Source organism: Mauremys reevesii, linkage group 20 (assembly GCF_016161935.1).
Source record: "Mauremys reevesii isolate NIE-2019 linkage group 20, ASM1616193v1, whole genome shotgun sequence".
Classification (NCBI taxonomy): domain Eukaryota; kingdom Metazoa; phylum Chordata; order Testudines; family Geoemydidae; genus Mauremys; species Mauremys reevesii.
The window spans coordinates 2,797,123-2,823,469 of record NC_052642.1 but is presented as its reverse complement, the minus strand read 5'-3'; the positions used below and the strand labels follow the sequence as shown (position 1 = coordinate 2,823,469).

Below are 26,347 nucleotides of genomic sequence, written 5' to 3'. Positions count from 1 at the left end.
TGTTGGTAAGCGGTTCCAACTTCCTGGAACGTGCAGGGTAGACAGTCAAGTTTTCTCACAGGGTACCATCAACAAAGGTCTAGAGCAGCCACATTTTGGGCGGGTGCTAGGAAGTCTGGGATGCCGCTGGCTGGACTCACATCTGCATGTTGCAGCGTGGATGCCAGAGCCCCGAGTTCATGTCCAGGTTAAAGACCTAGGGTTGGCAATCAGTGTAGCCACTTGAGCTCTGGGGTCTCAAACCCAGGTCTGCTAACTCACGTCCCATTGCCGCTGGGCTTGTGTTGCTGTGTGGACATACTCAGACTGCACATCACAGAAGGCAGCATGCTAGGCAGGGAACTGCCTCCGCTAGCCAGTGGGAGATGCTGAGCGAGGGGTGTGTGCGGTGCCCTTCCCTCTCCTGGAGACAGGCACCTGTCTCTGCTAGTGATTCTCAGCTGGGACCCCACTTGGGAGTTAAGCACCTAAGGTGATTTTTGCAGGAAGCTTGGTGGGGGCAGGGAAAGGACGACCTCTCATAATGTTTAGCCCAGTGGTTCAGCTACTCCCCTGGGATTTGGGAGAGCTCCTGAGAAGGAGAAGGGATTTAAACTGGGCTCTGTTACCGCTGAGGGGAGTGATCAAACTCTAAACTATGGGATATTCTGATGTGGGGGCCCCACAGCCGCTTCTGTTGAAGCTGCTCCACTGTGAATTCAATCATGAGAATCCTTGGGGCGAGAGAGAGCAGGCACACGCGTGAGACTGACTCTAGCCTTGTGGTTAGTGCGCACCCTCAGGATGTGGGAGACCAGGGTCCAGTTCCACTGCTCCAGTTGCTCTTTAATTATAGAGCCAGAGTGAAACCATTTCAACGGGAGGCCACCCCTCCGCCCATCAGAGTGTCCCATCGCCCAGTGGTTAGAGCACTAGTGTGAGAGGTGGCAGATTCTGATTCAAATCCCTCCTCATCAGGTGGAGGGTGGGGCGCTGAACTGGAGGTTTTCCGCAGCCCAGATGAGTACCTGAACCACTAGGCTAATATCTGTGGGGGCCTCCCCTTGCCCCATCCCACTGGTCTGTGTGAACTCCCGTGAGGGGCTGATCTGCTAGGCCGCATCTAAGCACACGCCGAGTTCCGCATGTAATTTAGGCAGCCGAATACCAAGTGGCAGGCAGCAGCGTGTATGCTGAGAGCAGAAACCTAGGCACTGAGAAATAGAGTCGCCAAGTGAGTTTAGGCACATACAGGGTCAATGGGAGTTTTGCAGATCAGACTGGAGCCTAAATCTGGGAGTTTGTACTTTTGTGACCCTAGACCAGAGTGACTTAGGAGCCCATATCCCATTGTCAAAAACCCCGTACGGGTTTTGGAGTCCATGACTTACAGTGAGACCGGCTGCCAAGCCATGGAAGTGCTTCTGAAATGTTACCTCCATAATTTGACTTTGCCTGAAGGACTGGCGTTTCCTGCTTGAAGGGAGGGGAATCTCGGCCTGTGAAGGGCCTTACTCTTTCTGAGGGGAGAGGCTCCAGGAGCCAGGATTGCCCCCAATGTTTGCTGTGATGCTGTACATTGCAGTAATGCCCAGAAGGCTGAGCCCCATTGTGCTGTGTGCCACACACCCGATTTGCTGGGATGAAGTCGGGCGCCTCTTTGTGATTGCTGGCTGATTGCCCCTTCCTTACTGCTGGAAATTCAGGTGCTTTATGGTCACTTTCTCCAAGGTTCCCCTCTATGTCCAGGTCCATGATTAACTCCTCCCTGCCCATCGGGTCGTACGCTGGTTCCCATAGTTACTATTGGCCATGGCTGAGCTGTGATTGGTGCTGAGGGACCCTGAAAAGGCTCAGAGCTCAGGTTTGGCCCAGCGGCTGCTGTTATGGGAGAGTTCTAGCTGCCGCACATGCTTGGCCAAGCAATTTGCCCCTGCACAGGCCCCACATACATCCCTCCCCATCAGGCCCTGGGCTCCCCAGTCTGAGGAGAGGCCTAGTGGCAGACCCTGAATATTCAGTGGGTAGCCCACAGGCTGACCCCCTCAAGCAGCCTACTCTGGTATCTTTAGGGTGCCACCCACAACCCTCTGTTCCTGTCACCCAAAGGCAGATGGCTGCATTGTCTCCAACACTTCGGAGCCTGTGGCCTAGTCTCATTGTGTAGCCCAGAATTTACCAGGGGCTGTGCAAAACCTGATCCCAGGCATGGCCTTGGTCGGTGCTGGGGAGCATTTTAAAGCCACTTGAAATGGCCAGGCTGAATTTGCTGGGGAGGTGGCCTTTGCCGGAAGAGATGACCAGCTCTAGACATGGGCTGTCAGGCCGTACGATGAGAGAAAAGCCTTTCTGTGGCAATGGTGTCACTGCGGGGGTCTAAACTCTTCTCACTCTTTTGTTCCCTCTTTTCCTGTCTAGCTGAATTCAGATGGGCCTGCTGAACAGAGGGACCCCTGGCCTAACATTCCTGAAGTGCCACCTTCCTGCACTCTCATCTGTGACCCAAGTCCAGACCAAGCGTCACTGGAGACTCTTGAATCAAGTGACCTGTCCACTCAGAGTAAAAAGAAAAGAAGCTTCTTCTGCAAGGGGAAAAAGCTCTTAAAGAAACTAGGGCCCAGTAAGAAGAACTAGAAAAGGATGTTGCTGATCTCCGTAGGCCTCTCTGCGGAGCCCAGACAGGGAGATTTCGGACAGGCCCTCTGCAGCAAACTGACCACTGCAGAGTATGGGAAGAAGGGAAAGTGAACTTTGATTATTGAAGACTTGGAATGGCTCCAACCCTAGGCCTCCTTCACCTCATCTTCACATAGAGTCCTGCTGCTGTGGGACTGCACGCTCAGTGTGACGCGAGTCTGGGCAGAGGTAGTGCTGCTGCAGCGGGGACAGTGCTGAAAGGGGCCTGGGAGTGGGGCGCAGGTACCTGGGAAAGGGGCCTGGGAGCCAGGGCGCAGGTGCCTGGGAGCCAGGGCGCAGGGGCCTGGGAAAGGGGCCCGGGAGCCAGGGCGCGGGTACCTGGGAAAGGGGCCCGGGAGCCGGGGCGCGGGTACCTGGGAAAGGGGCCCGGGAGCCGGGGTGCGGGTACCTGGGAGCCGGGGCGCGGGTACCTGGGAAAGGGAGCCGGGGTGCAGGGGCCTGGGAGCCGGGGCGCGGGTACCTGGGAAAGGGGCCTGGGAGCCGGGGCGCAGGGGCCCGGGAGCCGGGCGCGGGTACCTGGGAAAGGGGCCCGGGAGCCGGGGCGCAGGGGCCCGGGAGCCGGGCGCGGGTACCTGGGAAAGGGGCCTGGGAGCCAGGGTGCAGGGGCCTGGGAGCCGGGGCGCGGGTACCTGGGAAAGGGGCCCGGGAGCCGGGGCGCGGGTACCTGGGAAAGGGGCCCGGGAGCCGGGGCGCGGGTACCTGGGAAAGGGGCCCGGGAGCCGGGGCGCAGGTACCTGGGAAAGGGGCCCGGGAGCCGGGCGCAGGTACCTGGGAAAGGGGCCCGGGAGCCGGGCGCGGGTACCTGGGAAAGGGGCCTGGGAGCCAGGCGCAGGGGCCCGAGCCGGGCGCGGGTACCTGGGAAAGGGCCCGGGAGCCGGGCGCGGGTACCTGGGAAAGGGCCCGGGAGCCGGGCGCGGTACCTGGGAAAGGGGCCCGGGCCGGCGCGGGTACCTGGGAAAGGGGCCCGGAGCCGGGCGCGGGTACCTGGGAAAGGGCCCGGGAGCCGGGCGCGGGTACCTGGGAAGGGCCGGGCGCAGGGGCCTGGGAAAGGGGCCCGGGAGCCGGGGCGCGGGTACCCGGGAAAGGGGCCCGGGAGCCGGGGCGCGGGTACCCGGGAAAGGGGCCCGGGAGCCGGGGCGCGGGTACCTGGGAAAGGGGCCTGGGAGCCGGGGCGCGGGTACCCGGGAAAGGGGCCTGGGAGACGGGGCGCAGGTACTTTGCAGTAATGTGCCCAGATCCAACCAGCTCTGACCAGCACCAACGCCTTGTAAATATTTGACTCTCCAAGAGGAGGTTCTGGCTGTAATTTTGCTAAGTGGCTCTTCCCGCTGAGGTCCGAGCCCGTCGGACGCCCCCCTTTGTTGTAAGGCTGCGACACGGTGACTAGCGGCCCCGGCATTTCTCTCTTCCGTTCAGATTAGGCTGTTGGCGACACCTCCACTCCCTGAAATGTGTTTGCACTTGAGTCTCTCCCTGTCGATCCCTTTTGCTGCCTCTGGGCGGATGAGTTAGACATTTGTACTGTAAACCTGTAAATAAGCAGCTGTGCCTAGGAGCATCCTGTCTGTCTCAGCCGTGCTGCACTGCCACACTTCACCAGGCAGGAAGGAGTAGACTGGGGGGAGGGCAGAAGCTTCTGGAAAATGGGGGGGGACAGACAGTGATAGGAAGGGGAGTGAGGGGTGGTACTGAGACTTGGCGGGGAAGGGGCAAGTCAGCCATCTCCAGGCTGGGATGGAGGGTCCTGGGGGCATCTGCTGGCTTCCAGGCTCATTCCTGCCCCTCTGGGTCCCACTCTCACCTCTGCCTCCCCCGGCATGCACAAGTTTACACGGGGTGGCACCACCACAGTGTTTCCAGTGTGAGGGCACTAGTCCCTCCAACCCCCCCCCCGGTTCCAACAGCCCTGGAGTCAGTGCCCCAAAGCATTTTGCACAGGGGATACATTAAATAGCTTTGCATCTCCACAGGGCTGCTGGCAGGGTTAGCAGGAGTCTGCTGGGCTGACATTCCTGGCGTTTGGTTGGTGCATGGCCATTGCAGTCAGCCGGGGATCCCGCCTTATTTGACCTGTCTGCTTATTTAACTCTTGACTGGATCATTTCGATGTTTGTGTGATCCTGACTGTGTGTGTGTGTCTGGAGAGCAGAGCTGGGAGCAAAACCCCGCCAGCGAGTTTGCAGCTGTTTTCATGAGACATTGAGAATGCGTCCCTTTCTACAGCCAAGGAGCGTTTTGTAATACACGGGTCTATCCTTTAATGGCAGCGTTCATTCCTTTGCATGTTTCAGGTGGGTATTTGTTTTGAGCAAAGCAGTTACGTTTGGTATTTGAATGACACTCAGGCCACAGCCACGGGTGATGGTGATACAGTATGTTTGTATTTAAAATCAAAATTTATTATAATAAAATCTATTTTCACAAAAATACACTTTTTCTACAAAAAAGGGTAAATTCACTGCTGCTTATTTTTTCCGCCCAATCCCCCCCCCCCCCCCGCCTTCCCCTTCCAAACAAGAGACAATGGGGTGTTCAGAGAAAGTCTGAAATCAGACCAACTAGCCCTGCCCTGAGGAGAGGACATGCTGAGGTGGACATGATGCTGCAAGAGGCTAAAACAACAGTAGGTGGGGTGGGGGACTGACAGTCGGAAGCACTGCTATATGCAGCACTCAGCATGGACAGGGGCATGGCATGAAAGGGGGGGCAGAGTTCTTTAGTTTTCTTGGCTAATGGCTGTCTGAGCTGGCTGAGTTCATGTCCGTGTCACAGCAGAAGTGAGTCTCCAGGAGGGGGTGGTGGACTCTTGTGGTTCAGCTGTGGGATGGGCGTTCCACGCATAGGGTCAGTGTGGAGAAAGCATGAAGATGTTAGTGTGAACACAGGTGACTGGGGGACCTAAGGTTGGCATCATGGATTGGAGGGTGGGGTGTGAAGTGACAAGAAACAAGGGCCCAATGTGGGGCAGTTACATGGCACTTTTGCAGAGCGGTGGGGCGTGGGGTTGGGTGCAAAGCTTAAAGTCAATGCTGGGGAGGAAGGGAGGCAAATTCTGAAAAGGGGGAGACAGGGTCAGGACAAGAGGCAAGGACGGTGGTGTCCGCATCAGCCCTTGGGGTGGAACTGGAGCAGGGCAGGGTGGGTGTTAGGGAACTTGCAGTGATCAGGATGAAGAACGAGGGACCTGAACAAGATGTGTAGTGGGAGGGACAGAAAGGAACGGCTCTTTCTCTTAAAAGGTCGGTGGAAGAAGACCCTTTTTAGCTATGAGGGACACAGGCAAATAGACGATGGAATCTGAAAACACGCCCTGGACACCTTCCCTCAGAGTCAGAGCCACTGGGCTGCATTTCTACCCACTCACTCACTCACTCAGGAATGAACTAGATGCCTGGAGCCTGCACTGGATTCAGGGACTTGTAAGTGGGGGCAGGAAGTGTCCAATGTTCTCTCTCTATATATATATATATAATCTTTTTCATCCATGTGCGGAATGAATTTTGTTATGTGCAGTATATTGAGGTAATGTGTGGATCTGCACCACCAGTAGAAACAAAAAACCTAGATATAATATGTATATTTTTTAAAAGTTACCATAGGGATAATCACTCCAGCAGGACAGGTTAGGCATTTTAGAACTCACCACTCCAAGTATTACATTTAAGCGTACAAGAGAAATAAAAATTGTGAAATGCATCGACCAGTCAAAAAACTAAAACACACTTTTGAAAGAAATATCAACTAACAATAATAATAATATAAGTATGTGTTGGGAGGTGAGTGTGAAAGTCAGTGTGTGGGTGTGGGTGTGAGAGAGACTGTGTGTGACACAGACACTGTGTGTGTGACAGACACACATTGTGTGTATATGTCACAGAGTTACCGGGGCGATGCTCTGGAACTACTCCGTATGAGGCCAGTCAGGACTCTGGGGGAGCCTCTTCTCTGTGAGTGCACTGTGTCCAGGGCAAGACGCTTACACAGCTTCGACCTTCCTGGGTCTGACCTCGGAGCATTCAGCATCTCCTTCCAACTGCAAATGAGAGAACCCCATGGATTCCTGGGGCACTTCCCTGTACGCGACCAGCAGGTGGGGTAAATACTTGTCCCTGTCCTGCAGATACTGGTCCATGAAAGTCTTCAGCATCATCTTCAGGGTCCCATTAAACCTCTCCACCAACGCGTTAGACTGAGGGCGATATGCCGAGGCTCAAGTGTGCCGGACCTCACACTTGTCCCACAAGTGCTGGAGCAGGGTTGACAAGAAATTGGACCCTTGGTCTGTAAGGACCTCCAGGGGACCTTCTGAAAAGGCTCCTCTATGACAGGCAGGTGTCTCAAGGCTGCTTTCCCCTTGTCCCGGGCCTTCCCTACCCTCTGGCAGGGATCACAGGAGCGGCAGTACTGCTGGACATTAGTAAAGACCCCAGGCCAGTAAAAGTTCTGTAGCAGCCTCTGCCTGGTGCGCTGGATTCCTTGGTGTCCTGAGAGAGGGACATCGTGGGCCAGGTACAATAGCTGCGGTGGTACTTCTGGGGCACCACCAACTGCCCCCAGCTCCCCCATGGTTCCACTTCCCCTGGGGAAGCCCATTCCTGGTACAGGAATCCCTTCTCCCGCAGGAATCTGTCCCTGCAGCCTTCCCCGATGGTCTGTGCCACATTGAGGCCAGCCAGGTCCCTCAGCTTCTCTAAGGAGTGATCTTCCTGCAGCTCAGTTTGGAATTCAGCAGCTGGAGAGGGGAGTGAAACCATTTCTCTCTCGCTGCCTACGGTCACAGCCCTCCAGACAGGAGCGCTGGGAGTCATGCTCTCCTGGTGAAGAGCCCACCTCTGGGCCTTGGCCACCCTCTGACCAGGTGTCTCTTTCACCAGCAGCTCCCTTTTAGCTGCTTCCCCCTTTCCTGAGGCCTCTTGCACAGCTGGACAAGGCAGCCCTGGTTGGCAGCTGTCCCCTGGCTGTGTCTGCCCACACTCAGCTGGAGTCTCTGATTCCCGCAGGCTCAGCTTCTCACCTGCTGGCCCAGTGGGGGCAGGCAGGGAGCTCGCTGCTTTGCTCACAGCATCATGGCCAGCGTGAGCCCCCTCCCCGGTGTGCAGGGGGGCGGGGAGCATCTCTCCCTCCCACTCAGCCCCAGGGCTCTGGTTGCAGGTAGGCAGGTATCCTGAGCCTAGCAGCTCCTCCCCCCTGCCAGCCAGGTAATTTGCATTTACACTGACTGCTTCAGCCTCAGCCGATTGGTTCCCTGGATTCAAATTCAAATTCTCGGCCATTACAGGAGCGGGGCCTGGATCCTGTCCCAAAGAGACACAGTCATCCCCCAACAGGGCCTCCCAGCCGATATCTTGGAGAACCCCAATGACCAGCCAGCCCGACCTCTCCTGTGTCTGCACAGGGATCTGGGCCATAGGCAGGGCGAGGGGCTTCACCCCGGGGACCTTCACCCAGGTCCCATAGCCCCTCAGCATCTGCGGCTGCACCACCTGGGGCCTGACAACAGTTCTCTCTGTCCCAGGGTCCTGCCACCCCAGGCAGGTCTCCCCATTGACCACCACCTTCTGCTCCCACTAGGGGTCCGAGGGGCCTGAGCCCAGGAGAGTCTACGCAGACATATATGTTGTGAGGGACCAGGAGTGAGAGCCAGTCTGCCACCCCACCCATCTGGCTAAACAGCGCTATGGCCTTGGGGTCCAGGAAGGGGGCTAGACACCGGAGCCTTTCTGCAGGGCCAACCTGGTTCCAGTTGCCAGCCCTCCTGAAGGCCGCAAGACAGGCATCTATATCGCCCCCTCCTTAACCTGGGGCAGCAATTTAGTATCAAGGTTCCCTGTGGAACTGGCACCCCGGGGTCCATCCCCACTCACCCCTGGATGGGTCCTTCTGCCTCTCAGCTCAGCCATCGCCAGTTCATGCTGCCGCTGTCTCTCCTGCTGTTCTGCCTCATGCCTTCCCTGTCGCCTATGGTCCTCTGACTCCTTCATTCTCAGCTCCAATTCCATCCGTCTCAGATCCACCGACGGGGAACCCAGTGGAGACCTCCGGCTGGTCAGGGACACCGATTTCATGAATGCCCGGCTGCTCCCAACCTCTCTTGCAGCCCCACCTGGGTCAGGAACCAGCACCTTAGAGCAATCATTCTCCTCCAACTGAGCAATTGGCTGTGCCTTGGTGAACTCTCCAATGAGCAGCCCTCTCCCTCTGCACAGCTCTACAATGTCCTTCTTAAGGAGATGGTTATAGGCCATCTCCACACTGTTTCCAAGTTGTCAGGGACTCACAGGCCTGTGCTCTCTCAGCTCCCCACGATCCCTGGGAGGAAACCCTTCGGTGTGACAGCTCTTCTCGGGGGTCCACTCTCGGGGTTAAGCCATAGGCTCCTCCGCCTCCTGGAACTGCACCTCTCGGAGCCTTCAGCATGCTCGTCTCTCGCTAATCCCCCTTCGTTCTACTGCTTCCCAGTCACTTACTGCAGGATGCTCCATCCACTGGGTGCAGATTATCCCACTGCTTCCACCAGTTGTCATGGAGTTACCGGGGCGATGCTCTGGAACTACTCCGTATGAAGCCAGTCAGGACTCTGAGGGGAGCCTCCTCTCTCTCTGAGCACTCTGTCTCCAGGGCAAGAAGCTTACACATCTTTGACCTTCCTGGGTCTGACTTCGGAGCATTCAGCATCCCCTTCCACACTTCCTGCAGCGAGTCCCCCCGTGCATGGCTCCTGGGGAAGCCAGAGGGCCCTGCACCTCAACTCTGCAGTCAGACGTGACTCTCAGCCAGCGTAAAGTGGAAGGTTTATTAGTCAACAGGAACACAGTGTAGAACAGAACTTGTTAGCACAGAAATCTGTGACTTTCAGCCAAGTCTATCTTGGGGGAACCCTGGGCCAGATGCCCTGGACTCCCCCTGCTTCCAGTCCCCCACAGCAGACTGCCCAGCTTCCAGCAACCCGACCTCAGACACCCTCATTGCTCCTCCCCCTGGTCTTTGTCTCGCTTCCCGGCCTGGTCGCATCCCCCTCCTGGCTCTCAGGTTATGAAGGGCACTGTCATAGCATATGTGCAGGCATCTGGAGCAGCCTCACCTGCCCCTGAGTGTCTCAGCAAAAGTCACACATCCCTATTCCCGCCATTGGTGTAATACGCAGGGAAACTGAGGCGCAAACAACATTCATGCAAAACAGTAAGACTCACATAGGCTCACATACAACATAACAAGATTAATAAAACCCCACTTCTTCACAGTGTGTGACAGAGAGACACGTGCTGCCCCTTTAAGTACACTGCCCTTTTAAGTAGATCAGCACTCAGCAGTCTGAAGCCCGTTCCCTGCTTGCTGAGACACAGCAACAGCGGCCAGCAAGTTCCCTCCATCCTGAGCCCTGTCATGTGTTCCCCACACACTCTGTGGAGATGGGGTACAAGGGTTGGGGGAGGGGGACACCCTGACATCAGTGACCCCCTTCCCCTGGCTCTGAACAGCAAGCAGGAGGCTCCTGGGAGCAGCTGGCCAGGGATCGAGGGCAGGAGCAGTGCAGCAGTGGGGGGAGAGACACCTGAAGTGCGCGGCACTTGATAGCCTGCTGGGCGGCTGCCAGGCTGCGCAGCTTAGAGGGAATTTAGGAGGTGTCCCCATCTCTGCCAGTATGGGAGGGTTGGAGAGACACACAGTGTCATCACCAAACCAGAAACAAGCCCCCTGACAACCCACTCTCCTGGCAGCCCAGTCCGGTACCTTCCCACCACAAGGGAAGCTCTCTCTCTCCAGTACCTCACTCCTTCATGTGCCATCCTATCCATAGAGGTTAAGGCCAGAAGGTACCATAAGATCATCTACTTTGACATCCTGTATAGCACACACCATTAACTTTCACCCAGTTAACCTCAAAATTGAGCCCAATAGCTTTGTTTGACTAAAGTGTCTTCCAGAAACGTGGCCAGTCGAGATTTAAAGACATCCAGAGATGGAGAATCCACCACTTCCCTTGCCAGTTGGTTCCAATAGTTAATCAGCCTCACTGTTAAAATTTGGGCCTAATTTCTCATTTGAATTTGTCTTGTTTCAGCCATTGGTTTTTGTTCTGCCTTTCTCCACTGGCCTAAAGAGCCCTTTCGTGCTGGGGATTTTCTCCCTGTGAAGCAACTGTAATCAAGTCACCTCTCAGTCTTTTTGCTAAACAAAGTAAGTTCTTCACCTTTCTCACTGCAAGGCATTTTCTCCAGCTCTCACATCGTATTTGTAGTTCTTTTCTGCACCCTCTCCAATTTTTCAACAACCTTTTAAAAAAGTGGATACCAGAACTAGGCACAGTATTCCAGCCTCAGTCTCTCCAGTGCTATATATGAAGGTGAAATCGCCTCTCTGATCCTACTCACTATTCCCCTCTTTATGCATCCGAGGATCACAGTGACATTAGCCATTTTTGCCACAGAATCGCATTGGGAGTTCATGTTGAGTTCCCCACTATAACCCATAAAACCTTTAGAGTCACTGCTTTCCAGGATACACTCACAAGACTGGCCATACCTGGTTAGCCTAATGGTTCATCTAGCCCAGTATCCTGACAGGGGCCAGTGCCACATGCTTCAGAGGGAATGAACAGAGCAGGACAATTTTGAGTGATCCATCCCTTGTCGTCCACTCCCAGCTTCTGGCATTTAGAGATTTAGGGACCCCAGACCATTGTGTATGTCTGGCCTGCACTCCTTGTTCCTAGATGCATGGCCTTGCATTTTTCTGTATTAAAAGCACATTGTTTGAATGGGCCCAGATTACCAAGGGTTTCAGGTCCCTCTGTATGACTGCCCTGTCTTCATTCTTATTTGTCACTTTTACAATCTTTGTGTTATCCGCAAATTTTATCAGCGGTGATTTTATATTTACTTCTAAATCATTGATGACACAAATTCTGCACCCTGTCAGGGGGTTAGACTGGATCACTCTTACAGTCCCCTCTAAGGCCTTATCTACACAGTTTTGTCGACAAATGTCAGGTTTTGTTGACGAATCAGTGCAGGTGTACACAGTGCAAAGTTCCTCCTGCTGATTTAACTCGCCTGCTACGCCAACATAATAAAACCATCTCAATGCACGGCATAGAGCTTTTTGCATTGACGTTAGAGTGACTCAGTGTCACTGTAGACCAGGGGTAGGCAACCTATGGCACAGGTGCCGAAGGTGGCACACGAGCTTATTGTCAGTGGCACTCACACTGCCCGGGTCCTGGCCACCGCTCTGGGGGGCTCTGCATTTTAATTTAATTTTAAATGAAGCTGCTTAAACATTTAAAAAGCCTTATTTACTTTACTTACAACAATAGTTTAGTTATATATTATAGATTTATAGAAAGAGACCTTCTAAAAACATTAAAATGTATTACTGGCACACGAAACCTTAAATCAGAGTGACTAAATGAAGACTCGGCACAGAACTTCTGAAAGGCTGCCGACCCCTGATGTAGCCTCTGCGTTTGTTTATGTTGCCCTAAGCCTCCAGGAGGTATCCCACAATGCCCATCATGACTGTTCTGGCAAGCAGTTTCTACTCCGCTGCCCTGCATCCAGGTTCAGAGGCATGTGCCCCTCTTCCTTTAAAGCCCTGGGAATTTTTGAAATTCCACTTCCTGTTTGCTTGGCATGGACAGCTCACATTGCATCTTCCCAGCTGACCAAATGGGCTCCCACATGGAGTACACAAGTTTCTGGCTCTGTTGCGTTTGTGGGGAGAGGAGGCTGTGCAGTTGTAGTTCCAATCCAGCTACGAGCAGATTGCTCATGGCATGGATGAGAAGGGACACGCAGCAATGCCATGCTAAGATAAAGGAGCTGAGGCAGGTGTACCAGAAGGCAAGGGAGGCCAACCGTTGCTCTGATGCAGTGCCAAAAACATGCCACTTCTACAAGGAGCTGCACGCTATCCTCTGAGGCGACCCCACCTCCACTGCCAAGAGCCCCATGGATACTTCGGGGGGACTGGAGACAGTGGCCAGCAGAGTCAACTCTGAGGATGAAGTGGTGGACAAGGAGGTTGATTTGGAGGATGATATGGGACAGGTGACAGGCTCATCTGGTGGTGTGGTGAGCCAGGACCTCTTTTTGACTCTGGAGGGGTCTAGCCAGTCCCAGCAATCCAGGTCTGGCATGCCTAAAGCAGGAGAGGGAGCTCCGGTAAGTACTCATTTTTCTTTTATAATGCACAGTTACATGAGAAGAAGTGTCCTTTATTTTGTGACATGGTGCACATGGGAGAAGGGATTGAAATTAACACCACCAGGTACTATTGGCACCTGCTTCGCTTTCCCCCGAGCAGTGGGGGCCCTGTGGAAAAGTTTGTTAATGCACATCAAGGTCTCGCAGGAATTCTCCATAGAGATCTCTGGGAAACTTTCCTGCAGATACTCTGCAATCCTCTGCTGAAGGTTCCTTGGAAGAGCTGCTTTGTTTCTTCCCCCATTGTAGGAAACTTTGCCATGCCAATCAGCAATTACTTCTGAAGGAACCAAATCAGCACACAAGTGAGCAGCATAGGGACCTGGTCTGAAGCCACACACATGCAGGAGATGCACCCTTGAATCTTCGGTGACCCTCTGTAGTGTGCTTTCTGCTTCAATCACCTCCGCCTGTGGAAAATGGTGCCAGTGTTCAGAATAGTGTCCCCAGGCATTTGTACTGATCCTTTTCTGAAACCACCCAGACCCTGTCTCATCTTGCACCACTCCCTCCCCAGGCCAAACTCACTATGTTTAGTGCTCTGGCTGTGCTGCGTGATTGACAAGGGAAAGTGAGAAAGAGATGTATGTAACTTTTATGATTCACTGTGAGTGCACACACAATACTGACTCTTTGTATTGTTCCTTTTGCTTCTGCAGATGTGCCCTTGTGGGCCAGCTCCTACACACCGGCGGAGCACCTCCATCAGAGAAGGAGGTGAACAGGGAGTAAGGAGGACATGTTTTGGGAATTGCTGCAATTATCGGATCAGGCCAATAGCGAGCACCGAGTGTGGAGAGAGACAATAAATTAGAGACTACAAATGGATAGCTAGGAGAGGAGACAAGATCAGGAGTGGATAATAAAGCTCATGGAGGACCAAACAGAGATGCTGAGGTCCCTGACTGTGCTGCAGGCAGAACACATGCATGCTTGACACCTCCTTCCCCACCTTGCAGCTATAAATAAATAATTGGAGATATACCCATCTCCTAGAACTGGAAGGGACCTTGAAAGGTCATTGAGTCCAGTCCCCTGCCTTCACTAGCAAGACCAAGTACTGATTTTTGCCCCAGATCCCTAAGTAGCCCCCTCAAGAATTAGGGATGTGGGGAGGGATATCTCAGTGGTTTGAGCATTGGCCTGCTAAACCCAGGGTTGTGAGTTGAATCCTTCAGGGGGCCACTTAGGGATCTGGGGCAAAAAATTGGTCCTGCTAGTGAAGGCAGGGGGCTGGACTTGATGACCTTTCAAGGTCCCTTCCAGTTCTAGGAGATTGGTATATCTCCAATTATTACCTTTTTTATTACCTTTAACTCACAACCCTGGGTTTAGCAGGCCAATGCTCAAACCACTGAGCTATCCTTCCCCCCATTCAGCTCATACAGAATTGACTTCCTTGCCTTCCCCAAGCTCCCCAGACACATTCATCTTGTGTTCCCGGCTCATTGCAGTACCCCTTGCACTCCTCCCCAGGGATATTTTCCATAATGACAGATAGATTTACATACACCTGTAAGATTCTCACATCAACAAGTGCTGCTCATTGTCATGTCCCTGGTAAAACGTGTTAATCTGTGTATTACTGTTTAATAAAAACCGAGTCTTACAAAAACAGTGATTCTTTATTTGTGACCTACACACAGTGGTTGCAACAGAAATTCAGACACAAAGGCAATCACCACATTTGCAGACTACAATTAACGCTCAGGCAGGAATCATTGTAGGGGTCATTCAAGGTGGCAAGTAAACAATGCCTGGCTCAATTCATTACAGAAAGACGCATTACTGGAGCTCATTGTCAAAGTGCTGTTTCAAAGCCTCCCTGATTGAAATAGCCCCCTGCTGAGCCCCTCTAATAGCCCCGGTGTCTGGCTGCTCAAAAGCAGCTGCCAGGTGATCCACCTCAATACTCCACCTCTGGGAAAACTTTTCCCCTTTGGCTTGACAAATGTCATGCAGCGCATAGCAGGCTGCTATGACTATGGGAATATTTTACTCATTTAGGTCTAACTTGCCAAAAAAGGCAGCGCCAGCGTGGTTTTAATCTGCCCAATGCACATTCTATGGTCATTCAGTACCTGCTGAGCCTGTTGTTGAAGCACTCCTTGCTGCCTCAAGGTTTCTAGTGTCTGGCTTCAAGGGCCGGGGGGAAGAGGGGTGATAAGGGGTAGGCTGGGTCTCCCAGGATCACTATGGACATTTCCAAATCCCCCGTTGGAAGCTTTTGGTCTGGAAAAAAAGTCCCTACATAGCTTTCTATACAGGCCAGTGTCCTGAAGATGTATGAATCTTCCATGACCACCCTGCACTGACGTCAGTGAAATGACCCCGGTGAGCCATCAGCTACCATAGAGAAGTAACCCTTTCTGTTGATGTTCTCTGTTGCAAGATGGTCTGGGGCCAAAATTGGAATATGTGTCCAACTATCACCCTTCTGCAGTCAGGGAATCGCATAGCCACAAAGCCAGCCACTATTTTCCACACATTGCCAGAGTCACAGTCCTTTGTAGCAGGAGGCAATTAATGGCCCTGCACACTTGCATCACTGTAACCCCCACAGTGGACTTCCCAGCTCCAAACTGATTTGAACTGACCGGTAGCAGTCTGGAGTTGCCAGCTTCTACACAGCGATCGCCACTCACTTTTCCACTGTAAGGGCAGTTCTCGTTTTGTGCTGCATGGCGGGGCAAGGTCCGTACACAGTTCAAGGAAGGTGGCTTTGCCCATCTGAAAGTTCTGCAGCCATTGCTCACCATCCCAGACCTGCATCAGAATCCAATCTCATCACTCAGTGCTTATTTTCAGAACCCAATAGTGACAGTCCACTCTGTGCAGCTGCTCCATGAATGCCAACGTCAAACTTGAATGGTTTCTTTCCATGGCACACAGCACGGTAGGCAGCATGGATTCCTGTTCAGATTTGCAGCTCATGAAATACTGCAGGATCAGCCACGATGTGTTCATAATGCTCATCACAAGACTAGAGAGCAGCGCAGGATCCATGCTTTCAGGCAGAGATGGCAGGTGCAAAGTTTACAGAGGTAGTTGAAAAATGGCACGGAACACAGTCAGAAGCCTTTGGAATTATGGGATGGAGAACATTGTATCATGAAGGCTGTGATCCCACCCCAGGATGCTCTGTGATCTATTCCTAGATCTTATAGTGGGAGAAGGGGGCAATTTGCACAGTGGGAGAGCTACCCATGGTGCAATGCTGTCTCCGTCGGTGCTAGAGCACCAAGTATGGATGCACTCTGCTGACACACAGAGTATTGTGTGAACATGAACAAGCTATGACAATTGGAAAAAGGGTAATGTAGTGCCCATCTTTAAAAAAGGGAAGAAGGGGAATCTGGGGAACTACAGGCCAGTCAGCCTCACCTCAGTCCCTGGAAAAATCATGGAGCAGGTCATCAAGGAATCCATTTTGAAGCACTTGGAGGAAAGGAAGATGATCAGGAACAGTCAGCATGGATTCACCAAGGGCAAGTCATGCCTGACCAACCTGATTGTCTTCTATGATGAGATAACTGGCTCTATGGATATGGGGAAAGCAGTGGACGTGATATATCGTGACTTTAGCAAAGCTTTTGATATGATCTGCCACAGTATTCTTGCCAGCAAGTTAAAGAAGTCTGGGCTGGATGAATGGACTATAAGGTGGATAGAAAGCTGGCTAGATTGTCAGGCTCAGTGGGTAGTGATCAATGGCTCAATGTCTAGTTGGCAGTCGGTATCAAGCGGAGTGCCCCAAGGGTCGGTCCTGGGTCCAGTTTTGTTCAACATCTTCATTAATGATCTGGATGATGGGATGGAATGCACCCTCAGCAAGTTTGCAGAGGACACTAAGCTGGGGGAGAGGTAGATATGCTGGAGGGTAGGGATAGAGTCCAGAGTGACTTAGACAAATTGCAGGATTGGGCCAAAAGAAATATTATGAGGTTCAACAAGGACAAGTGCAGAGTCCTGCACTTAGGACGGAAGAATCCCATGCACTGCTACAGACTAGAGGACGACTGGAGTGGCAGCAGTGGAAGGCAGAAAAGGACTTGGGTGGGAAGGACTCTGGGATATGAGATATGAGTCACTGTGCCCTTGTTGCCAAAAGGCTATTGGGATGCATATGCATAGAAGCATTGCAAGCAGAAAGAAGAGAGAGAGTGATTATTATTATCCAGCACTGGCACTGGTGAGGCTGCATCTGGTGTACTGTGTCAGTTTTGGGGCCCCCTAAGGAGGTGGACAAATTGGGAGAGAGAGAGAGGAGGTGGAGATGGCAATGAAAATGGGGGGCTGGGGGGGGACACACAAGAAGAGAGAGAGGAACTGGGTTTATTTTTTTCTACACACACAGTCACCAGCAAGTTTGCAGATGACACTAAACTGGGAGGAGGGTTGATACGCTGGAGGAGGAGGGGCTAGGACAGAGGAGACCCTACAAAAATAGAGGATTGGGCCAAAAGAAATATTATGAGGTTCAACAAGGACAAGTGCAGAGTCCTGCACTTAGGACGGAAGAATCCCATGCACTGCTACAGACTAGGGACCGAATGGCTGGGCAGCAGTTCTGCAGAAAAGGACCTAGGGGTTACGGTGGACGAAAAGCTGAATATGAGTCAACAGTGTGCCCTCGTTGCCAAGAAGGCTAATGGCATTTTGGGTTGTATAAGTAGGGGCATTTCCAGCAGATCGAGGGATGTGATCATTCCCCTCTACTCAGCACTGGTGAGGCCTCATTTGGAGTACTGTGTCCAGTTTTGGGCCCCACAGTACAAGAAGGATGTGGATAAATTGGAGAGAGTCCAGCGGAGGGCAACAAAAATGATTAGGGGGCTGGAGCACATGACTTATGAGGAGAGGCTGAGGGAACTGGGATTGTTTAGTCTGCAGAAGAGAAGAATGAGGGGGGATTTGATAGCTGCTTTCAACTACCTGAAAGGTGGTTCCAAAGAGGATGGATCTAGACTGTTCTCAGTGGTAGAAGATGACAGAACAAGGAGTAATGGTCTCAAGTTGCAGAGGGGGAGGTTTAGGCTGGATATTAGGAAAAACTTTTTCACTAGTAGGGTGGTGAAGAACTGGAATGGGTTACCTAGGGAGGTAGTGGAATCTCCTTCCTTAGAGGTTATTAAGGTCAGGCTTGACAAAGCCCTGGCTGGGATGATTTAGTTGGGTTTGGTCCTGCTTTGAGCAGGGGGTGGGACTAGATGACCTCCCGAGGTCCCTTCCAACCCTGAGATTCTATGATACAGAAGAGAAGAGTGAGGGGGGATTTGACAGCAGCCTTCAACTACCTGAAGGGGGGTTCCAAAAGGATGGATCTAGGCTGTTCTCAGTGGTAGCAGATGACAGAACAAGGAGCAATGGTCTCAAGTTGCAGTGGGGGAGGTTTAGGTTGGATATTAGGAAAATCTATTTCACTAGGAGGGTGGTGAAGCACTGGACTGGGTTCCCTAGGGAGGTGGTGGAATCGCCTTCCTTAGAGGTTTTTAAGGCCTGGCTTGCCAAAGCCCTGGCTGGGATGATTTAGTTGGGAATTGGTCCTGTCTGAGAAGGGGGTTGGACTAGATACCTCCTGAGGTTCCTTCCAATCCTAATCTTCTATGATGCAACTACAGCGGTTTATGATCGCCAACGTAACTTAAGTCGACTTAACTTGGGGGCTGAAGGTGATGGCTAGTGCCGTTCTGTTACTTTCTCTGCTGGGCCTGCCCTGTAGTAGGTGACTTCTCGGTACCCTTCTGGCTCTGTTTCTTCACTTCCCCAGGTGGGTATTGTAGTTGTAAGAATGCTTGATGGAGATCCTGTAGGTGTTTGGCTCTGTCAGAGGGATTGGCTGTATTTAGAGCTTGGCTGTAGACAATGGATTGCTTGATGTGTTCTGGATGGAAGCTGGAGGCATGTAGGTAAGTATAGTGGTCAGCAGGTTTCCGGTTTAGGATGGTGTTTATGTGACCATCGCATATCTGCACTGTAGTGTCCAGGAAGTGGATCGCGTGTGTGGACTGGTCCAGGCTGAGGTTGATGGTGGGGTGTAAATTGTTGAAATCCTGGTGGAATTATAACATTAAAAAACCAGTTGGAGAACACTTCAACCTCCCTGGTCACTCAATAACTGACATGCAGGGGCTGGTCAGAAAGCCTGTGTGCATGTTACACCAGCTGGGCGTGTCCCTACGTGTGTGTGTGCTGGGTGTGTTCCCGGGCGTATCCCTACCTGTGTGTGTGCTCGGTGTGTCCCCGGGCGTGTCTCTACCTGTGTGTGTGCTGGGTGTATCCCCGGGCGTGTCCCTACCTGGGTGTGTCCCTGGGTGTGTCCCTACCTGTGTGTGTGCTGGGTGTGTCCCGGGGTGTGTCTCTACCTGTGTGTGTGCTGATCGAAAGAGCAAGCTTGGAGAGCTCAGCAGCTTGTCACAGCAGCACATGTGCGAGGGAGCCCAGGCGGGTGGGTCAGAGGCTCAGTGGTATCCCAGTCCAGCTGGCACCCCAGAGGAACCCGTCACACCATTGTCATGACAGGGGTGAAGAAGGAGGCGGGGCAATGAACGGAGGGGGAGCTGGAAGGAGGGCTGGGAGTGGGAGGAGGAGGTGGCTGCACTCACAGGTGTGCAGCGTGAGCTCAGGAAGACATTTGCTCCGCACACCGGACAGGAAGATGGAGGGAATTTTGTCACCTCTGCCCCATTCCTGCCCCTGTGACACCTCCCTGACTGGGAACTCATCTGTGATGTTACTGTTGCCACCCCCATCTTAGCTGTGTGGGGGCAGCGGGCTGCGGCCCTCCCCACACGCATACAGAGACCACAGCCTGGGTCAGAGGGGGCTGAGGTCCCCATCTCTCCAGAAGCAGGGGGCAGCGATCCAGTATGTTAAGAGGCCCCAGCTCGCCAGCCAGCAGCCAGCTCCTGTCGGGTGGCCCTGTCCAAGCAGGGGCAGGAATGCAGCACAGGGGCTGCAGGGCCATGGGGACACTGACGTGCTCTTCGAGGGCCCACACGGCTTGAATGCAGCTCTAGGAGCCGTTGTCTAACTGCCGCCTGCTGCAGTGGCTAATACGCTGTGTGCTGTGAGCAGCTGAACAAGCGGGAGACTGAGCCAGAGGAGCTGCAGTGCCTGATCGTTAGGATTCCTCCCTTCTTCCTGTGTGGAGTTCATCTTGTTTGGTCTTGAAATATAACAGAGTCGGCGTCCAGCAACAACTGTCCAAAAGCCACCAGCCAAACCTGACCTCCTCCCATTCCCAACAAGGGCATCTGGTACCTTCCAGAAGTCCGGCAAGCAAGGAGTTGTCATGGATTCATCCTTTTCAGGCCGGAAGACACCAATTAGGCCCTGTCATTGGGCCAGAGAGCATCACCCAGCACTTACCATTTCAAAGGCTTTGTACAGGCGAAGGGAAGGGCAATAAGGGGAATTATTACAATCACTTTAATCTGCACGTTTCAAAGTCTTTAATTGTCTTTTCTTTTTAGGATTGGCCCGGTCACCGGGAGCCGCTGTCACCTCAAACAACAACACTGGACCACACTTGCCTGCCTACTCTCGTGGCAGTAAAGCGAGGGGTTAACACTTGAATGCTTTGGGGTGGAGACACCCAACTCCGTATCAATACAGCCAGGGCCGGCTTTAGGCCAATTCCACCAATTCCCCTGAATCGGGCCCCTCTCCAAGGGTACGTCTTCACTACCCGCCGCACCAGTGGGTAGCAATCGATTTCTCGGAGTTTGATATATCGCGTCTCATCTAGACGTGATATATCGAACCCCGAACGCGCTCCCGTCGACTCCGGAACTCCACCGGAGTGAGTGGTGGTAGCGGGGTCGATGGGGGAGCCGCGGACGTTGATCCCGCGCCGTGAGGACGGGTAAGTAATTCGAGCTAAGGTACTTCGACTTCAGCTACGCTATTCACGTAGCTGAAGTTGTGTACCTTAGATTGACCCCCCCCCCAGTGTAGACCAGGCCCAAGCCCCAGTACGGCGTACGGCCAAGAGCCGGGGCGCCGTACCAGGGTGGTCTGGCTTCCCCAGGGGGCAATTTAAAGGGTCTGGGGCTCCCAGCAGGGGCTGGAGCCCCAGGCCCTTTAAATTGCCACCAGAGCCCCCCTGCTGGAGCCTGGGTAGGGCTGTGGGGCTCTGGGGACTATGTAAAAAGTCCGGGGCTCCCCTTGCTTCTACTGCCCCTGCCTTTTAAACAGCCGCTGGAGCCCCACCGCATCCCCAGGGCTCCCGCGGCTATTTAAAGGGACGGGGCGGTAGAAGCAGGGGAGCCCCGGGCCCTTTAAATAGCCCCAGAGCCCTGGGGTAGGAGGGGGCTCCAGCTGCCTCTGCCGTCCCGGTCCTTTAAATAGCCCTCGAGCTCCGGGCTGCTGCTCCTGCTGCTACCCCAGTGGGGGAGGGAGGAGGAGGGGGCACTCACTGTACAGGGTGGGCTGTACCCCCTGTACCCGCACCCCCTGCCCGCAGCCAGCCCCTGCTGCACCCCTGCCCACACCAGCCCCGTACCCCCTGCCCTGCCCACAGCCAGCCCCATGTGCACTGGTGCTCTGCAGTTCCCAGGGCAGTAACCCTGCACACCTGCTTCAATGAGGGGGGGCAGAGAGCAGCTGGGACCCACACATGTGCACATCACACCCCCAGGGAGTGGCGGGGACCCACACCTGTGAAACGGAGCTCAGTTCTAGTTCAGGCCCAGCTTTTTAAAAAAGAACTTTAGGTGGGGTTAACATACAGCCGTATTTTCCTGGACATGTCAGGCTTTTTGGTTCTTAAATTATCATCTGGGAAAATACAGCCGTACGGTAACCCTATTGGTACAAAAAATACAGACTGTGGCACATCCCTTAAACCAGAACTTTTTATAGGGAACCGGTTGCTAAGAAATGAAAAGGGGCTTTTTTTATATGGTTTTTTTTTTTAGTTATCCCTGCCGGGGCCCCGCCCTTCCTAAAGCTGGCCCTGACCACAGTCAGATCTTGGCGAAGCACAAAGGGGAGAGGAGGCTCCTGGTAAGTGGGTCTGATTTTGGGAATTGCTGGCGCGAGTTGTTGGGGGCAGGAGGGTTGCAGAAAGCAGGCTTGTCTCCTACCACAGGCCTAGTCTGAGCGGTGGAACAGGCTGTTGATAGACTCCTTCACTTCACGGGAATCTCCTCAGAGGTCTCCAGGAAACTCTCGTGGAGATACTGGGCAATCTGCTGCCGCAGGTTCCTCAGAAGAGCTGCCTTGTTTCTTGCCCCATTAGCAGTAACTTTCCCGTGCCACTGTGCCATAAGGGTTGTAGAAAGGAACATGAAGGGATTCATTGGGATGGCTCAGGGAGAGACGGCGCTGAGGGAGAAGCAGAGGCATGTTGGTGGGGGAGTCACGGGAGCACTAGGGTGACGGAACACAGGTCCCACTGAATGAGATTTGGCCCAGGACTTCCCAAAGTCTTGTGTAACATGTGACACAGAAACCTCTTTGTGCCACCTGGCAGAAGACACGGGGGTGAGAGGGGGAGAGTTTGACAGGGATCCCCTGGGTCAAGTATATGCAGAACAATTCACCGAAGGATGTCAGGTAAAGTATCTGCTGAGAGCCAGGGGTCATCATCGTCTTTGTGAAATGTATGTAGGCTCATGTTTAAGAAGTGACGTATTTATACTGGAAATTATGTCTTAAAGCTTTTGAAGTGAGAGGCAGGTCACCAGGTGGTGACATGCCTCGGACAGGCTTTGTTCAGGCAGGAGGCAGCAGGTGCTTCTCTCCCTGGCTGATCATTGTGTACTGTGGTCTCAGAGTGTACGTTTATTTTCTTACACAGCCACCAGCTAATCAAGATTGTGAAATTGACAGGAGACCGTGAAATCGACAAGAAGGAGCACACAGTTTAGGAACAAAGATCAAAGGACTGTTTTGCAATATCTGGGGTTGCAAAGAGACAGGCCGGATCCTTCTCCCAGGAAGCAAGCTGTGTGTTTGCCTATGAACAGAAGGTCACAGCCAAGCAGGCTGGAAATCGCTGAGAGGATCTTTGGGGGAGCAACCCTCAGTATTTGGTTAATTGCCTAGGCCCCAGGATATGTGCTGTGATTTTATTTTACATGTAACTTTTGGTTTCCAGTTACTCCTACTTGCTATTCTTTGAAATCTACTCTGAGTTAAACCAGCGTTTGCTTGCCCTCTCCCTAAGCAGCTCTAAGGGCTGTTTCAGGAGAGCGGGGATCTGAGGCGTAACTGGCAAGGTGGGCGGTGCTGTTCCTTGGGAGAAAACACAGTGAGTGTCCAGTGCCCCAGGGGCTCCGTGCTGAAGATGCTTGGCAGGCTTGGGAGCTGGAGTGCGCCTGTTGCTCACCTGCAGAGGGACCGTGGGGTCGGCCCAGGCTGAGGTTTGACTGCTTGTGTCGCCCGTGGCTGGTGGAGTTGGGGAGACGGCCCCTGGCTAGCACCGGCGGCTCTCTCACGGTAAGAGCAGAGGGTAGCAGGGTGCCGCCCAGCCCTGGGTACCCCGGGAAGTGTCACAGTGGGGGTTGGCAGTGCTGGGAGGGGGGCAAAACTTAGGAATTGTGTGGTGCATTCATCTTCACCCCCCCTATGACTCAGAGCTCAGCTCCCCATACACACACCCATGATATGGATTTGCAGGGGGCCAAGAGGGGCTGGACCTGCCAGTTGGAGAGTAAGAAAAGTCTGGATTAGAGCTGGAAAATGGGGTTAAATTTGGAGTTTTTTGGGAACCCCCCCCCACGGTATTTCCATTCTGCAGTGGTGCCTCATACGCTGCTGAGTGGACCAGGCTCCCCATCTGGACACGATGGACTGCTAGCGCCTCGCTTGGCAAGGGGAGGCCGTTCATCATGGCAGTGGTATGACCATGGTGTATCATGGGAGTCTGACCGGGGCATAGCCCAAAAGCATGAGTCCCCCAAACTACAGCTCCCATGAGGAACCCTGGTGGCATTTGAGAGTGGAAATACTTTGGTTTTGGGACATACCATTTTTGATGGTAAGTTTTGGACCAGCCGTCATCGGGATGCTGCAGCTTCTGTCTCCTGGGCCTATTTTAATCCCTGATCGTGCTGCTGAAGGTGCCTGTGAAAAGGGCAGCTGAGTTGTGTTGACACCTGTCCTGCTGGTAACGGGACTGAGCCTCCTACAACGTGTCTCTGACGTCCCATGGCGAGAGACCTGGCTGTGGTGTGGAAGAGGATCTATGTTTCTGTCAGCTGAGCCCAATCGGTCTTGACAGAAACAGTTTTTAAGACCAAATATGAGTCCAAGTTGATTCCATTTTACTAACCTTCTCCCTGGGATGCTCTCTCCATGTACAGGGTAGGCTGGTAGGGTCCCCCTTCAGCAGATAGGATGATTTTTATTAAACTTTCAACCCAGGCTGTAACATACAGATCCCAGCTAGACAACGAACATCTGGATCGTCACTGAGGGCATGTCTACGTTGCAGCAGCGACTCTCAGAGCTTGTGTCAACTGACTTGGGCTTGCAGATCTCACACTACAAGGCTGAAAATAGCAGTGTAGACATTCCATGCCAGGCTGGAAACCCAGCAAGGGGAGAGGGCCTCAGAGCTTGGGCTCCATCCTGGGTGCGAATGTCTACACTGCTATTTTTAGCCCAGCAGCATGAGCCCAAACCAGTTACCTTGGCTCTGCGACTCGCTGCCATGGGGTTGTTTTTTTGCAATGTAGACATAGCCCAAGTGGCCAGGTGAGCAGCACTGGACTTCAAAAACATCTGGCGCATCAGTGTATGTTATGGTCAGCGCTGGAGTTCATAAACATCTGGAACATTAAGACGGGCAGCATTGGAGTTCATAAACACTGGAAACATTATTGAGTGTTCACACGGGATGTGTGGAGGGGTCATAAACATCTGGAGTGTGTCAGATGGGCCGTGTTTGGGTTCATACACATCTGGAGCATTACTGAAGGTTTAAAGGGGATGTGGTTGGGGTAAGGAACCCAGGATTTCCTAGCTGCGGTGGGGCAGGATTGGAGACTGCCACAGGGGCAGGCTGGATGCTCCTCAGGCCTTTGCCATCCTTTAGGAGGAAGGTGGGTTCTCCAGGAATGGCGGAGGTGCTCACATGTGGCAGGCTGGTGATCATCACAATGTCTGTCTGCATCGGGGGAGTGGCTGCTTGTGCCGGTGGCCCCTGGGAAGCCTGGCTGGCATAGCTGAGGGCCAGCTGCTCCAAACGTCTCTTCTTGAAGAAGGCCTGGGTGGTGGCGTGCAGCGGCTGCAGGATTCGAGGCACGGGTTTGCCTGGGTGCAGGAAGAAGTCGAAGCCGGAGCAGTCGGTGGGGTCACAGGATGGCTGCAGGGATGCCTCACCTTTAGCCGGCCAGGTGAATGGGAATGGCAGGGTGAAGTCCTCGGTCAGCACCCGGATGGCGAAGTCATCATCCTTGCCAAATTCCTTGTAGGCCCTCTGGATGCTGTGGAAATGCTCCTCCCACTTCTTGGTGTCTCCATCATAGATGTCTGGGAAGGACCCCGGCAGGGTCTGGACCAGCACCGAGGGCGAGGACACTGTGGCATCCGTCAAGCTGTAGATGAGCCCTGGGTTGTGGCTTGGCAGAGCTGTCTGGTTGAAGATGGGCGGTGGGGGGAGCAGGAATTCTTGCTGGCTGCTCCCTCCTCTTCCTCCTTTGGGCTTGGAGGCAGGAGCAGCTGGGTTCCCTCCATTGCCTGCACACGTGAACCAAAACATCAAGGTGAGAGTACCAGGGAGGGGAACGAGGGAACAGGCAGTGTTGTGTGGAGAGGAGACCAACGTAGAGCAGCAAAGGGAGTGGAGGAGCAGTGATGGGGATGGAGGATGGGGGTGAGAGGCAGAGAGACAGCAGAAGGGATGTAGGCTGGGGTGGTGGGTCGGGAGGCAGAGAAGGTCTTGGCTGACTTGAACATGGGCATGGTCCACCTCCATTGAGAGTGGGAGAGCCATCTGGCCTGCGTGTTATTCTACCATGCCCTCTTCTTAGTCAGCTCCAGGAACGACTGGGTCCCTCCCACACCCCATCCCCTGTATTTTTCATTCAGTACCTTGGCTCTGAGGTGAGTAACTGAACTGGCCTGGGGCTGAGGAAGCCATTACTCACATGGCATAGCAGAACCTCCAGGGACTTGTTTATTACAATCGCCTGGGAAACGTCAGGGGCTCTGGGGTGACATCACACAGGAGAAAGGAGAGAGGAGGTGATAGCTGAAGATGACACATTACAGGATAAAGGTTTCTGCACCACTAGAATGTATAACTTGGTTACATACCCCTCTTTCTTGCACCTCCTCAGCTGAGCTCTTTGCCGAAGCACAGGCTTTACAGAAAGGATTGCACAGAGTGAAACCTCAGGGCTGTTTTCTGTAAAACCCTGAACATAGGTGTTAACAATTCCCAGGCCGCTTCAGAGAGAGAGAGTCTCGTGCAATGTCTTATGCACTAACACCGAACACATGCAAACACCCTG

At 53.4% G+C, this 26,347-nt stretch overlaps 2 protein-coding genes across 9 annotated transcripts in view; one reads left to right on the top strand and one right to left on the bottom strand.

Annotated features, from left to right (window-relative positions):
* TSPOAP1 (TSPO associated protein 1) overlaps positions 1 to 3,000 on the top strand; it is a 145,907-nt gene extending 142,907 nt beyond the window's left edge. For 3 of the 8 annotated variants that reach the window (XM_039507755.1, XM_039507757.1, XM_039507756.1), the window contains exon 28: positions 2,398 to 2,998. In XM_039507755.1, the coding sequence (XP_039363689.1) occupies positions 2,398 to 2,613 (216 nt within the window). In that variant the 3' untranslated portion in view covers positions 2,614 to 2,998. Of the gene's footprint in view, positions 1 to 2,397 lie in introns of all 8 variants that reach the window. The other 5 variants (XM_039507754.1, XM_039507752.1, XM_039507753.1 and 2 more) reach the window with 4 other exon arrangements.
* A 19,657-nt stretch (positions 3,001 to 22,657) lies between these two features.
* Positions 22,658 to 26,003, bottom strand: LOC120387445. The gene is made up of 2 exons (XM_039508220.1): positions 25,926 to 26,003; positions 22,658 to 25,571 (listed from the first exon to the last, which is right to left on the bottom strand). Exons 1-2 carry the CDS (start codon positions 25,972 to 25,974, stop codon positions 24,802 to 24,804), a joined length of 819 nt encoding a protein of 272 aa, XP_039364154.1. The 5' UTR covers positions 25,975 to 26,003; the 3' UTR covers positions 22,658 to 24,801.
* Positions 26,004 to 26,347: the final 344 nt, after the last annotated feature.